The 15,808-nt window shown below is 41.0% G+C and overlaps 1 protein-coding gene and 1 pseudogene across 1 annotated transcript; both read left to right on the top strand.

Moving 5' to 3' along the window:
- On the top strand, positions 1 to 6,809 carry LOC137265400 (uncharacterized). Its single transcript, XM_067800800.1, has 8 exons — positions 1 to 126; positions 646 to 669; positions 1,352 to 1,456; positions 2,155 to 2,255; positions 3,801 to 3,906; positions 4,689 to 4,859; positions 5,493 to 5,653; positions 6,582 to 6,809. Exons 1-8 carry the CDS (start codon positions 60 to 62, stop codon positions 6,678 to 6,680), a joined length of 834 nt encoding a protein of 277 aa, XP_067656901.1. The 5' UTR covers positions 1 to 59; the 3' UTR covers positions 6,681 to 6,809.
- A 965-nt stretch (positions 6,810 to 7,774) lies between these two features.
- LOC137266116 (uncharacterized) lies at positions 7,775 to 15,088 on the top strand (annotated as a pseudogene).
- Positions 15,089 to 15,808: the final 720 nt, after the last annotated feature.

Genomic DNA, 15,808 nt, shown 5'->3' with positions numbered 1-15,808 from the left:
TTTGGTTATTTAGGAACGGTGACCAGCTGTTAGATTCAGTCCCACTGCGTTCGGTCATCATGCTGTCGGCGTGCATTATCGGAGTGCTCATTGGATGTTCTCAGGCCTTCCTGTTTGACTTCGGACGTAAGTTCTTTCATTGAGTACTGGCGTTTAGAAGTGACACATATGGAGGGGGAAAATCTGAACTTCTTTATTATGAGCGAAAAATGTATTGGTGGCAACCTTTTCATTATTAGGGAGGAACTTATCGTTTTCAACGTCTTTATTATAAGAGAAAAGGTTGAAATCAACTTTTTATATATGGGGAACAATCTCAACTTCATTAGGGGAAAAATATGATATCAGCTTTTGTTTATTATAAGGGGGACAATCTCACCGTCTTTATTATAGAGAAGAATTATACTGATTTGAACATCCTTATTATAGCAGCAACCAAAAACACCTGATATCCTTAAGTTGTCCCTTTTTTGAAAGATATTCCACCTGAAAGTTGTTCCCAGCTTTTCTTTAAATGGAAAATATTAAAATGTATTAAAAGTCTTGATGATTGATTTATATTTAGATCATAGGACCCGTGGTTACCTCCCTTTAAGGATTTTGTGTATTGTGTTAAATCTTCATTACTATTTTATTTCTTTGCAGCGAAGACATGGAATGGTCTTAAAGGTGAGATTCTATTCTTTTTAATCTTTCTTGTAAACAGAACGAGCGTAAGTGTGCACGTGAGTTTGATTGTACGGCGCTTTAGCAATATTACAACAATGTCACGATGGTGTCACCGGAAATGGACCTCACAATCAGAAATTTGGAGAAAAGTGTTACATTTTAATCGAAATTCTTGGGATGAGAGGCACTGTAGTTCAGTCTTGCTTTGATATTGCGCTAGCATTTCAATGCAAACAATCATGTTGATAACGAAATTGTCATTGTCAGCGATTCGCCATTTTTTAAAACAAGCAACAACAACAACAAAAAAAACCCAACCCAACACATGCGGATCTTGGTTGAGAACTTGATGTGCCCTTGGAAGCTTTGGTTGCCCTAAGAAGCGATAATCTGAAAACGAGTTGTCATGCTCGGTGATTTAGATGTTTGCAAATCGAGGGATGGATCTTTGCTCACAACATCGATAACTGGCCTGTCTAGTTTCGAATATTTAAAAAATTCATATCATGCCAATATACAAGAAAACATGTTCAATCAGACAGATGCTTTTTGAAATTTATTTGAGGATAAAGTATGTTCAAGAAGTTAGGTGAATGTTGCTAGGGATTTGTTGTAAAACTTTATATGACTGTTGTTTAAGAATGACTGTATCTGGTTTCTATGTTGCTATCGTCGTTCTCAGTGACGTGGGATGCCAACATCTTCAGCCCCAATGCCTTCAGCAGTCTTCCAAGGACGGAGTCGGCTGCCAAGTCGGCGGGGTGGACCATGATCTCGGACTGTGGAGGTACGACCTGCTACCACGACACCTTCGTCGCTGCCCGATACATGATACAAAAACTGTACCATAATAGACATCCTACATGATGCTGTGCGCTGTGACAGATATAATATGTGTGATACAATATGCAGTTGCTTCCACCATACCCTAAAATACAGTGTTCGATACACTATGTGATACTCTTTATCTAGGCCAAACACGATCAATACTTGGAGTTGTAATTCGTCACCAGAAGAATTATTTAAGACCCTGCCGGTACAAAGTACAAGCCTTACCAGGATACAGTTTAAACGGATCAAGGGACCTCGACAGCCATAAATTATTAACGGCCCCTGAACATGAAGTCTTAGATATCGTTTCACATTTCGTTCCTTTTCATTTAACATTTCATCGACAGACCCGACATGCACTCTTTCGTTCCTGCTGTAGGTCTTTTGACGAGATTGTTGAAAGTCTCCAAATGTTTGCTAAAAGGCAAAGGGAAGATACCCAGATTGCTGAGTTTATTTTTTAGATATTAGGCTTCTGAAATTATTATAATTATTAGTGGCCAAGTATTATACCTACGCGTTCCCAAAGAGTACTTGAAACAAAATCTCATTACTTTCACAGCTTGTCATATTTCTAATGTATTGCGATTGTATTAATGAGACATTAAAACATATTTGAACACTTTGAAAATATACTTGACATCTCCTCAACAGCTCATTCCAGCTTCGCCGGCAAGCGTTACGCGTTGTCCGGTGACACCGCCGTCGTGCTGTTGTACGACGTCAACGGCTACATCGCCGGGATACAGGCCGGGGTGAGTTTTCATATATCATTGCTCTACGAGTATACAGTACATAGCACAAAGCCATCTGAGTATACAATATACTGCACTATACTGTACAACTCCAGAAGTACACAGTTTTCATACCTCTTGGTATTCTGTAATTTTTACGATTACAGTTTCAAAAGAACTCATTTTATCATTTGACTTGTTTTTGACTAGATCGTAATGAAGATTTAATCTGAAATCTGACACGAAAACCCCATGTCTTACATACCTTTGTGCGAGAAAACCTTTTCAGATAACCTAGAATTCTAGGTCTGTGATTGGCTACTCCATGATAATGATGACATAAGGTCAGAGTTCGTCGGAATGCTTTCCTTGTTGTAGCTTTCTTTGGTTTAGTTAATCGTGCTTTATTCCAATTCTGTTACGTCTATGTCGATGTTTTATGTTTATCTAGAGTTTATAAATGTTCGTAGGTCTTATCTTGTTTTGACTGTGATCATCGCGTTGATGGAGGGAACCGTTTCGTAGAGGGTTACATTAAAATGAATATATAACGCTAGAGCGGATGACGTCACAAATTACTAATGTGTTGTGTGTTAATGTGTTGTGTATTCATGAGCAAAGACAAAATGTGCAGAGATTCGAGACTCACGTGGTGTAATTTGGGGGTATGTAAGAAACAAATGACTGTTCCCATTCTCTTGTTAGATAGCTTCTGATAAAACGTGTAAACATTCATTCGTGAGACGTTTTATGGATAACAACTTTCCTCTATATTTTATACGAGTTTACGCAACCCAAGGGACGAGAACGTGCAGAGATAATAATTTATCATCTAAAACTGTGTTCTACTGGAGATATGGCTTGTGTGAAATCAGACGATGTCTTATATAAGTAGGTTAATTTTCAAAGATAACAATATATAGCATGTCTATATAATTACCCTGTGCACTGAGCCGTCATTCACCTGGACAAGGAACAAGAATTAGCACTGAAACGTCGTATAAAGAGTAAACAGAAGCTGCTGTCCATTTTACGTGACATGTATTCACGTCCACCCCACTTCCAAATGTTTTGCAAAGAGTCGTAAACAGCTTGAAAAAACAACATATACTGAACAGCATAAGAAACGCAACTCTGATTTTTTGTAAAGTTTTTAAACAGAAGACAAACATGAACTCTTACGTCTATAAGATTTTATTTTTCGAAACTTGCGTTTCTTTTGATGGTCAGACACTCGTGCAGTAATCCCTGTTTAGATAACATGACCCTATGCCAGGTAGTGCGATATTAGATCACAATATCCATTATTGATCTTTGATGCCTTCCCCCAGTCACATCGTTTGTTTTTCAAAAACTGCACCTGTTATTTGCGATGGAATATATCAAAACAAACCATTCAAACAATTGATTTTTAGATTGGGTGTTCATTGTATTTCTTTAAGGGAGCACGTCCGAGAATACAACATGCATCATTAGTGAGATATCGATATTAATCAAACGATCAAACAACGAGTAATGAAACAATGAACGTGTTACCCTCTTGATGCCAACAACCTGCTGTTGTAGATCCCCGCAACGCTTCAAAATGGCTACCCACATGGTCCTCTGAAGGACCACCCATTTGTCATGGCCGACGGGAAACAGTTCATCACAGCCTACTTTGTCGACCCAAGTCAGTATACAAACCAGTAGTATATAACCCACCATCAATGTGTTTTATTCATGTTTTATAGTACAACGGTTGATGATTCTCCATACCGAGCAAGCGTGCAGTAATGATGACGGTATAGTGAGTGAGTTTAGTTTTACGCAGTCTTCAGCGATATTCCAGCAATTGGCTTCACACATTGTACCCATGTGGAAAATTGAACCCGTCGTAAAACTCACTCACTCACTCACTCACCCAATGCGTCTGTTCCATCAAAAGATGGCACGTGATGTGTCCTAGAGATTCGGATCAATTAAATTTGGACAACAAATTGTATGGCGATTTGTCTGCAATACAAATACGGCGCATGGCAAGTGAGCCAAATAGTTTCCGAACTGGCTAGCCAGTCTGGTTAGCTATGCCTGAAGTTATTAGCCCACAGACTAATTCATTAGTCCGAAATTTTAATGTAAAAACAAATCAAAAGATTACAAAAATAGATGAGAAAAAGGTATTTTGAGCATGACACAGGTGTCATCATTAACCGGCTATTATGATGAACATTGTTATGAAGTGTATTATAACTTAACAAGCCGGAGAGAGTTATACGCTTACAAAATGACTCCATGGAAATTCACTGGCCAGTCGGGCCAGCAACTGTGGAGATTTACTGGCCGGACTTGATTTGTACTAGCCACGAGCTAGCGGGCCAGTGGCTCTTTCTCACACATTGCGATGTAGACGTATGACTGCTAAATCGTCCCCTGTTCTCCTTGTTGGTATGTTTATAGTTGCTATTGTTTCAGGTACAATCTGCAGCAAGGGTAGAACCAGCAGTATGTTTAGTTCCCAGGGTACCGGGACAGGTCTGTTTATCCAGAATGGTACCAGTCCATCCCAAGTGCTGAAGATACCTGGCCAGGAGACCGGCGTGCAAAACACAAAGTGGGTCAAAGGTCACTGCTTCCCTTCAATGGGTGAGTGGGCAATATTGAAACTGTGCCTACCTTGCACTGTTATGAAACATTGCATAATGGGCACACGCGCACACACATGCACACGCACGGTCACGTACGCACGCACCAGTATAATACTATACATGAAATTACTAAATTATGTATAAGAAAATATTTATCGCAAACATACGTCTTTCGTGGACTTCGTTTCATTCAATTTTGCGGTTTCAGAGTTCTGTGTACACGGTGGTGCTAAAATACGCGGCTCTATTTTTGTATACCGAATGAACCCCGTGGTTAGAATTGGTTCAGTAACCCATGTTTGACGATTAACCGGATCTGGAGATTGATGAGTATAATTTGGTCGACACATGTCATTCTATCTCAGTATCGTAGATCGATGTTCATGTCGTTGATCACTGAATTGTCTGGTCCAGACTGGATTATTTACAGACTGCCGTCATATAGATGTAATATTACTTAGTGTGGCGTTAGACAACAAACACATATGGAGAACCTGTTAATCGCGACAGAACAGTGTTATTGTAGAGCAATATCAATGCAATTACACACCCTACTGCTTCAAGACGTAATATGTGTAATTATGAATTTGTCATCATGAGCTGTAACTCACCGTTTTCTGACGTGTTCAAGGAATGCACTATTGGTACAACATACGGAAGGACATGAATTGTGATGACTTCTACCCCGTTTTCTTGCTGTACAATGGCGGGAAACTGAACGCTTTCGGATGGGCTTTCAACGCTGACCTTTCTTCGTCTCGCTATGAGCATCCACCACAAAGTGTAATTGGGGTACGTTTCATGCCTCTTTGATATAATAGTCAGCATAATTGTGTTATTACCTGCACAGTTCAAACATATACATTTTCCACCTATAATATGACCTTGTTTTCACCACGGCTTTTTTGACACAACGCTGAAGATCTTGTTGACGTTGTACTAACATGGGGTTAAAGCAAACCTTTCGACGTTGACGTCAAAGGTTATCATTGCTGACGCTAAATCATCTGATCTAAAACAAAATGTTAACGTGAAATAAATGTGATAGTGGACGTTGACGGTATAGTGTATATATGCTGTGCATGCCATATGCGAAAACATTGTTAACGTATCAGCGTGATAGTTGACGTAACGTTAGTTGACCCCCCGGTGGAAGGTGAGGTCATAGTGTAGCATTGTTGACGGTATGTGCTTCTATACAGAAAACATTGTCAACGTCATATCTCGACGATTGTTGACGAGGGTAAACGGACGTCCAAGAGTATAATGAGGTCATAGTTTGTCATTTTTAACACAATGCAAGAAACATTGTCAACATCATATCTCTGCGATTATTGACGGGGGTAAAAGGACGTCCAAGGGTATAATGACGTCATAGTGTGTTATTTTTAACACTGCGCAGAAAACAGTGTTGATATTGTATTTACATAGAAAGTGCCTCACTGTGGTATTCTGATTAGGACCAAAGCGTTCACGTAGAAGATGTACATGAAATAGCATGTATTCCATAAAATTCCTTAACCATCGGCCCCTTGGTGTTTGTGGGTTGGGTGCCTTGGCAGATCTACGAGTGACCCCCCTCTAGACCGGGGGCCCGAACATATTTCTCCTAATGTCAGTTAGACAGATACATGGTTGTTTATAGCTAGAAAGACAGTGTCTACTTCTTATGTTGATCTATGCATGATTGCGATATCTGATATTGGACTTTGTCCTGCAGGCCTTCCTGAACCCAGTACCTGACTGTCTTAGCAAGCAGGGCCGGCTCTCAACCATGCACATCTATCTTACCAACCAACCTGCGCTCGACACGTGTTGAACGGTCAAATAGTGCAACATGACAAAGGGACCACAACGGTTGCTTGTAATGAGAACAATCTATACCATTCCTCAGACACATATTGTACCCGTTCAGCAATAAAAGTGTTAAGATAATGTGTTATGAACATAAGGATCTTGATTTATTATAGACTCAGGAGTGAGTGAGTTATGTTTTACAACGCACTTATCAGTATTCCAGCTATATAGCAGCGGTCTGTAAAAATCGAGTCTGCACCGGGCAATCCAGTGATCAACAGCATGATCATCGATCTGCGCAATTGGAAACCGATGACATGTGTCAACCAAATCAGAGAGCCTGGCCACCCGTACAACAAGCATATAGTCGCCTTTTGTGGCAAGCATGGGTTGCTGAAGACCTATTCTACCCGGGAACTTCATGGGTCTATAATAAACTCAGGAAAAATAGAATCAACTCTGAGCTATCCATAGTTGCTTTGACAAATCAAGCGCACACTTGTATTCTGTCTATACTATAGGTATCAAGCAACCAACCTGTCTTGAGGTGTCTTTGAGTTGGAATGCAGGATTCGTCTCAGCTCACTGACGGGACAACATTTAGAGGAATCCACAACCGAACTTGATTAAATACTTTCGCTAATTAACGTCGGTATCAACGTTGGGCGGCGGTCATAGTACTTGAATATAACACTTGATCTCAGATTACGTACTGTGTTTCTGTTAGATATAAGAAATACCAAATCTCCAAGTACGCTCCATTATTCTACGCAATGGGCAGACAATGGCCGCTGTCTGGTCTGTAGTCCAATCGCTCAAGATGTATTTTCATTGTTTAACGCTGTTCTCAGCACATTTGCACTAAATACAACATATAAATGTTCGAGTCTGAACCAGAGAAGCCATTGATTGTAATATATTTTCAACGCTGTTGACAAGCAGATGACCAGTTCATCAGACACTGACCACTTGATCCGTTGATCGCCCAACACAACTGATATGCACTTTTGAAGACATTGATATTTTTAACACGTCAATGAGCCCCGAGGTTCGATTCCACTAATTGTAAAAGGCAAAAGAGATAGAATCATATAACTGGACCGTTGCAAGTCAGTGATGACGACAGGTGTTGCCACCGGTAACGCCCACGTCTCACACAGAAGTAGTTGACCGTTGTCGGTGAGGCCGCGAAGCAGCACTCCTGCATTTCGAGCCATAAAATCAATGTTGCTTTTAGTAAAAAGGAATTGATAGCATATGATATAACAGCTGGTTGTGCAAAAGGTCCGAATCGTAAATCTCCTGCCTTAACTGAAAAGTTGACGATTGCACGGATGCGTATCTTCTTTCTCAGTTCTTGTCAAGAAAGGGTGGTGGGGCAGCCAAGTGGTGAAAGCGTCTGTTCGCCATGCCGAAGACCTAGGTTCGATTCCCCACATTAGGTACAATAAGTGAAGCAAATTCTTCTTGCCCCCGCAGTGATATTGCTGGAATATTGCCATATGCGGCGTAAAACCATACTCACTCACCCTTATCAAGAAAACACGTTATATCTGGCAAGGCTGCTAGAGCAATAGTTTTAATGGAAACATTTTCCTCTTGATTTGATGGTATCGTCATTTTAACGCTCAGCCTTTTCTAGCGCTGATATTTTATTTTTTTTATTTTTATTTTTTTTTTTGTGAGGATACTCTCAGCCAACGGTACATTGGAGGACGCACACATTCATATTCTGCATTGAAAAGAACCCACTCTGACACTGATAGATGACCAAACGTATTGACCAGGAATGGTGTACATACTCAGAAACACGAGCCTCAAAACGCGTGATGTAACCTTGGGAAATTGTGCCTGTATTCACCTAGATTTAAATGGGTACCCGATAGGTGAGGTGGATACTTCAAAACAGCTTCAGTTGTATATTTCTAGGTAGTTAAGATTATAAATGAGAATATTGGTGGGAAGTGTGATTAACCCAAGGTCAGGGAACATTTGATACTAGTAACTGGATAAGTTCCTCAGATGAATTTCTAACAACAGCATGGATATATTACTGAAAATCGAATGGGTCTTTTTTCTGTTTGATTATCTCCTCGGTTCTCGGAACTTCTGTACTACAAGTCACTTCGGTGGTTTCAGTGTGCATGTTGGAGAGTGTGGACACTAAACACTGTATTCCTCGCTTCATCGATCACTGAACAAATGGTCTGACGTTCAGCGCCCGTGTGGCATATCTGAAAAACACGTGTTCGCCTGCAAAAAAACTCAGCATTTGTTACTCAACATTTTTATTATATGAGAGGACATCAGTTTCTGCTGTTGGATAAGATGTCCATGTTTGGAAACACATGTTCTTTGGTACATACAGCTGGGGAGCTCGGCACTTGTACAAATAAATGTCAGTGAAATATTGATATGCACTACTTTTCAAATAACGCAAACGTTTAGGTTGCACATGCCCATATATGGTACTCACAGTGATAGTCTATAAGTACAACCAGTGAAAGCGGTAGAAGTATACTGCAGTCTTGGTGTTTCAACGTGAACAACCTCCTTGAGACATGCTGCGTTTGGCCGTTGTCTTCACAGCATTTACTTTCTGTAATGCTTTCTTATGGGGAAAATGTAGGTTCATTTATTCTTGATTGACTGATCAGAAATGATATTTTTCCATCATTCCGTCGGGCAAATGTAAATCAGTTTATTCGTTTGGATGTTATCTTTAACAGAGGATTGTTGACGTCATATCCAACCGAGACGTGCACAATGGAATATTCTTAGTTCGTTATTGCTCGTGAAAAACAAAGTTAGTTTTTACATAAATTTAGTGATTAGATTAAAGCATTGCAATCGTGGTTACAGGTGCGGTGTAACAATTGCACCAAAATTGTTCTTATTGTTAAGGCTATGTCTATACCTGGTGGTTGTCATTTGTATCTGAAACGCAGTTTAACCGACGTTACCTAACTTTAAAGCAAACATGAAACGACGCTGTAACCGATATCCTAGGTATTGTTCCTCCACAAGGCCTTGCCCAAATCCTATTTCTATTTCAGCTCCAGACTGGAACAAACTCCAAGGTAGGCCTAGTACTAACCTTTCATATGTTAGCAGGTTGTTCAGCAATCCAAACGTCAGCATGTTATTGTAGATGAATGAGTAAACCCACCAAGAGGGTTTGATGGTGTATTAACAGTTAAGCTGGTTAGGCTCGTCATCAACTCATGGCCCCGTGATCCCTTTTACAGCGAATGAGACCTCCTTCTGTCTGGTCGCTCTTATCAAGTACTGCGCAATCAATGTGTTGGCTTCCCAACCATCTGCATTAAGAGCTGTGCTTCTAGTAGCATTCCCAGCATCTTTCCGAATGTCAGCCAAGAGATTGGGAGGTACCAAACCCGGAACAATAAGACCAGGAGATAACGCGACTGGCATTTGGGATGCAAAAGATGATGCTTCGCAAGCATGATCACCTGATTGTCTGAATCTTACCAATCACAGTTCTGGCACAAGAGACGAAATACTGAATGATAAATGTGATTTTATTGGTTTTATCGAAAAAGTCATCGTCAGGTTTGTTGAGTTGGATACCCCAAACGCTGTATTTGGCCTGTTCGAATAACACTACAGAGTCAACGTCATCGGCATTGAGATTATTATTATTAGTAGTAGTAGTAGTAGTAGTAGAAGTAAGTAGTAGTAGTAATAGTAGTGGTAGTAGTAATAGTAGTAGAAGTAGAAGTACATAGTAGTAGTTGTAGCAGTAGTAGTAGTTGAAGTAAGTAGTAGTAGTAGTAGTAGTAGTAGTAGCAGCAGCAGCAGCAGTAGTAGTAGTTTCACTATATGAATCCAGTCACATGCAGGGTTTGTTTCTTATTTACCTTGTATTATTCGTACCTTCGTTTCATTTCATTTCAGTTACATTTGGACTGAATGTATTGAGCCCGAATGTCTTCACTAAACTTCCAAGAACGGAATCCGAAGCCACGGAGGACGGATACACTCTCCTATCAGACTGTGGAGGTCTTTATCTAACAACTACAGTCATTGTTGTGTTATTGTGTTTTTTGTCATAGTTAATACTTATACTTTCTCCTTATGGTAATCAGGCCTTATCATAACGAACACAAACATCAGCTTGTTTGTTAAGTCTCGTGAACATCCGGATTAGAATGAAAATTCATGCATTGGTTACGAAATAGCCCCTACACTAATTCAAACTGTTTTCAGGCCGAGGCAAAGTCTAGAATGACTAAAACTTCTTTTTTAAATAGCATGTGTGTATTTCAATCTCATAAATGTTTGTTGTGTTTTAGAGAACTCTAAGTTTGCCGGTAAGCGTTATTTCAAGGACGGAGACACATCTATCATCCTCATCTTCGACGTGAACGGCTACATCGCCGGCCTACAGGCAGGGGTGTGTAAGAATATCAAATCATTGGGTGCGGGCATTTACGAAAAAATAAATTGATCACCCGTGGAGATCCAGGTTAGAATTGGTCACCAGCAACCCATCCTTGTCTAGAGGGGATCAGGTGGTCAGACACATGTCATCTTATATCGATGGACCCATGAAGATCCAGGTTGAAAATTGATCTTCAGTAACCCATGCTTGTCGTAAGAGGCGACTAACAGGATTGGGATGTCAGACTCGCTGACTTCTTTGACACACCTCATCGTATCCCAAATGCGTAGATCGATTTATGTGGTAGGTTACGGTTATCCGGATGAAACCCTAATTGAATGCTCAGAGATCGCGCCTATATGACTGGACTATTTTATGAAACACAACAAAATGACATGAAGTTTCTTTGGCAGATTCCCACTGGTCAAGAAAACGGGTACCCATTTGCCCGTATGGTGAACAACCCCTTCGTTGTGGATGACGACCACTACTACATTACAGCTTACTTCACTGACCCAAGTAAGTGGGTGGGTCTGTGAGGGAGTGTCCGGTAGGGTGTGTGTATAAGGAGAGTGTCGGGTAGGGTTTGTGTGTAAGGGGAGTGTCCGATAGGGGGTGTGTGTAAGGGGAGTGCCCGGTATGGTGTGTGTAAGGGGAAAAGGAACCAGGGTTGGATACAGCTTTTTAAGAAAGGGGTGTGTACACTCTTGAGAAAGGGGAGTTCATTTACACGAGAGTTTCAATGGTCACATAATATCACATAATAAACTTTCAGGATGAAAGAGAGGGTACGCAGGCCTGTAAAACAACCCACCCCCCACCCCACCCCCACCCCCCCAAACACACACACCTCCCTGAGTAACTGAGCTTTACACCATATATTAGTTTTCGTGGAACGTGAAGTCGCGTCATACCAAGAGACTACAATTTACGTTTTGTAATCTTAAACAATGTAGGGGAACCTGAGCTTTCAATCTGGATAGGATGTATAAGCGTATACAAAAGTTTTCAACCCAGACAGGGACATTGGAGGTAGCGCCCCGTGACGCGTGCTGTATGTGAAGTTGCATTGTAATGCTGGAACAACTCCCACAATCGGATGCACGTGCAAGAACTTGGTTGATGCATCGATTTGCTGGCAAATTCCACCGAAACACCACTAAATCAGATCTTTGTGATCTCGCACCCCATACCATAACACCGCCCCTTCATTTCTCAAATGGTAAAGTCGCTGCCTTCCATTTCGCTGGTGAAGACGAAATCGTGATTTATCACTAAACCACGCTCGCCTCCAGTCTCTATAGCTAAGGTTCAAGTTCCAGACTCGACGACACTACCGCATGTGATTGCGCCGATTTAAGTGTCTCACAACGGGGGCGACAACTGGCCTTCTTGGTCGAATCCCCACTTCACGCAATCGATTCCTGACAGACTGGTCGGAAATTCTTCTCACACCAAGTACGCGTTGTGTAGTCTACACGACTGTGGCAAGACGATGACGCCAGTGAGCAGCCCGGATGTAGCGATCATGGGCTTGGGTGGTAACTGTTGGACGTCCGCTTCTTGGGCGATCTTGGGCGGAATAAATCTGCAGAAAAAGATAAAGGTGCAATGTGGTGCTCTGGTGAACGTTGAAATGTCGGGTAACGTCAGTTTGCGACTCCCAGCTTCAAGGCGGCCAATGATGATATTTTTTCTTTTGGCTTTATAGTGATCGATACCGCACGCTTTTTGGCTTACTTGCACGTGCATTTTGCTTTACATGTTTTCTTGGTGATGTTTTGGCGAATATTTCTTCAAAAGCTTCTAAAACAAGGGAACAAGTTACAATTGTCCCATTTTGGCGCTGGAACTCTTTACAACCATAGAAAGATTACTCTCTAGGAAGACATAATATATTTGTAATTTTTGGGCCGCAGCTACTTGAATCCAACATTCTCAGATTCTCTTATGCGTTTCTTTTTGAAGACGCTATTAATGCACATGCACAAGTAATTGTAACTACAGTAACTGTATTAATTAAAACATACATATATTAGTCATGCGAAATATAGGTTATTAACACAGGTTATATCTGCAATATTAAATAACACTTACAAATATTAGTCATACGAAATATGGCTTATTAAGTCTTAAGATTTTATTCGTGCGCGGAACAATTTTATTATCATTTAAGAAAAACAACTTTGACTTGGCCGCGTTCCACTTGTCTACTATAAGAATGAGTGTCTACAACTCATTAACACGTGCTAAACTTCCCAAGCAGCATTTCTGAGAAAAAAATCCAAATTCCTCCCTCGTCACTTTCTTTTCTATCAAACATTAAAAGTGAAGTCCTACCGCCCTGGAGCCTTTTGAACAAAAATGTGCCAGTGAAACATTTCAGTTTCTTATATGCTGCTTAAACCAGGTAATACTTGCAACATCAATTACCACATACAAATATTAGTCATGGGAAATGTGGATTATCAAGACAGGTGAAACGTGCAGCATCAATTTCTACATGTATATATATATATATATTAGTCATTAGAAATGAGAAACATGGATTATTAAAACAGATAACACCTACTGCATGAATTAGAGGTACAAAGATGCGTTGTGAATAGTGCTAGTCATTTCAACAGGTAAAATCTGCAGCGATGGCCGGACTGCTGAAATGTTTTCGGAGGAAGGAACTGGAACACAGCTGCTGATTCAGAATGGTCCCTCGCTGAAGAACCTCATCAACATTCCAATGGAGGAGGCTGACACCACAGGAACCGGGTGGGGCAATGGGAAATGTTTCTACGGAATGGGTGAGTAGAAAGGGGACTTATATTGTAAATAATATTTATTCATCACAATTCACGTGGTGATTACACACCCAGTACATCCGCCATATTGGAACGCTCTTCATTACAGATTCAATTACAGAAGTTATGAATTTGCTTTGTATGGTACGACAAGTGATTCTGTTATTGTTTGATTCAACGGCGCTTTGAGTAGTATCTCCTACAAATGAACATTGTATATCGGAGTAAATCCGTGAATTGTTACAAGAAACCAAGTGTATCCGGAAACGTCTCGAACGATCAAGCCTAGTGTGGTGATGCCAAAGGCCTATACCTCGTTCTGGAAAGCTCCATTTGTCTCTCGTAACTGTGGAATAACTTGCAACAATATAGCTTACGTGGCAGAACGTTTTACCCCATATCGATAACCATCCTACACGATTCTTCTCTAACGTGTTCAAGGTAAGCACTATTGGTACAACATACAGAAGGACATGAGTTGTGACGACTTCTTCCCCATGTTCCTGCTGTACAACGACAAGAAACTCGACGGTTTTGGCTGGGCGTTTACTACAGATCTGCCTTCCCCTCACTATGAACACCCCGACTCGTCGACTTTTGATGTATGTATTGATCCGTGAAGATCCAGGTGAAAATTGATCTTCAGTAACCCATTATTGTCGTAAGAGGCGACTAACGGGGTCACGTGGTCAGACTCGCTGGCGTCCTTGACACATGGTATTGTATCCCAGTTGCACAGATCGTTGCTCACGGCGTTGATCACTGAATGCTCTGGTTCTCCCTTGATTATTCACATCTCCGCCACATGGCTGCAATATTGCAGAGTGTTTCGTTAGACAATAATCAATTAATAGTGTATCTGTGATAGTATCTCTAACCAAGAGGTTGGTGTTGATCACAAGGTGGCTGTTGGCGTAACGCCGATTTGAGCTGACGTCCATTTATGTCAGGGCGTGCCAAAATAAAAGGCGATAAAGTAATTTCAAGTATGGCTTTCACATGCCTAGTAAATGGTAAATATGTGAAAATGTGATAGTAATCTTATCCAAAAGGTCGTAATGAGTATTACAGAAATATGTTGTTAGGTTGATATCACTGATAACACATGATAACATTTTGTCCTTCAGAAATTTATGGATCCTGTACCGGACTGTATCAGTGAGATGGGACGTATTTCAACGATGCACGTATATATGTCCAATCCTTTCCTGAACTTCTGCTGAGGAAGTTGTGATGTTGGTGTCGTCTCTGAAAATAACCGCCTGCAACCTGATTTCAAGTTTATACGCTAATCAGTGGTGCAAATAAAATTAAATAAAATGAAATTCGGCACTTGGTTTGAATAAATGATTTTTTTCCAGCTCATTACTCAGATCTGTATGTTGGAACAGTAGAAAAGTTGGAGAGACCTTCTAACCTTGATAGTGTTCAGTCAGCAAATGGGATACTAAACCCATTCCTAATGTTGAAAAGATGGATAGCCCGTCTGTGCTTCCATAGTGTGCGGCAATCAAACGAGGTACTTGGACCCATTCTTACAATACACGGGTCGGTGGGGTAACCTCTTTAGTCGTTTCAGCTCGATACGCCGAAGACCCAGGTTCGCTTCCCTACGTGGGTACAATGTGTGAAGCCCATTTCTGATGTCCCCCGCCGTGATATTGCTACAATATTGCTAAAAGCGGCGTTAAACTATACTCCCTCACTCTTTGTGAAAAAAAGATGGACAGAGCTTCGAAGCTGCGATAGCGTCCGACAAACAAATGGGGGTATTTAGGCCCATCCCTGCTGAAGAAAGATGGCTAACCCCTCTGCGCTTCCATACTGTCCTGCCAGCAAATGAGGTCCTTAGACCCATCCTTCCAACACGCCCCAAGAAGAAATGTCATCATCTACTTTGAAGTCATCGATGATATCTGTACGACGTAAAACACTACTGTGAGATATCAT

Source organism: Haliotis asinina, chromosome 15 (genome assembly GCF_037392515.1).
Source record: "Haliotis asinina isolate JCU_RB_2024 chromosome 15, JCU_Hal_asi_v2, whole genome shotgun sequence".
In the NCBI taxonomy this organism is placed as follows: Eukaryota; Metazoa; Mollusca; class Gastropoda; order Lepetellida; family Haliotidae; genus Haliotis; species Haliotis asinina.
The sequence above is the reverse complement of the archived record's forward strand: the minus strand, read 5'-3'. Positions and strand labels throughout refer to the sequence as shown.

Bases quoted from the DNA above. Each gene is read 5' to 3' on its own strand.
- LOC137265400 (XM_067800800.1), top strand. From the start codon at position 60: ATGCTGTCGGCGTGCATTATCGGAGTGCTCATTGGATGTTCTCAGGCC. The intron at 2,256-3,800 runs GTGAGTTTTCAT...CTGCTGTTGTAG, and splicing joins TCGCCGGGATACAGGCCGGG to ATCCCCGCAACGCTTCAAAA. The intron at 5,654-6,581 runs GTACGTTTCATG...TTTGTCCTGCAG, and splicing joins CACCACAAAGTGTAATTGGG to GCCTTCCTGAACCCAGTACC.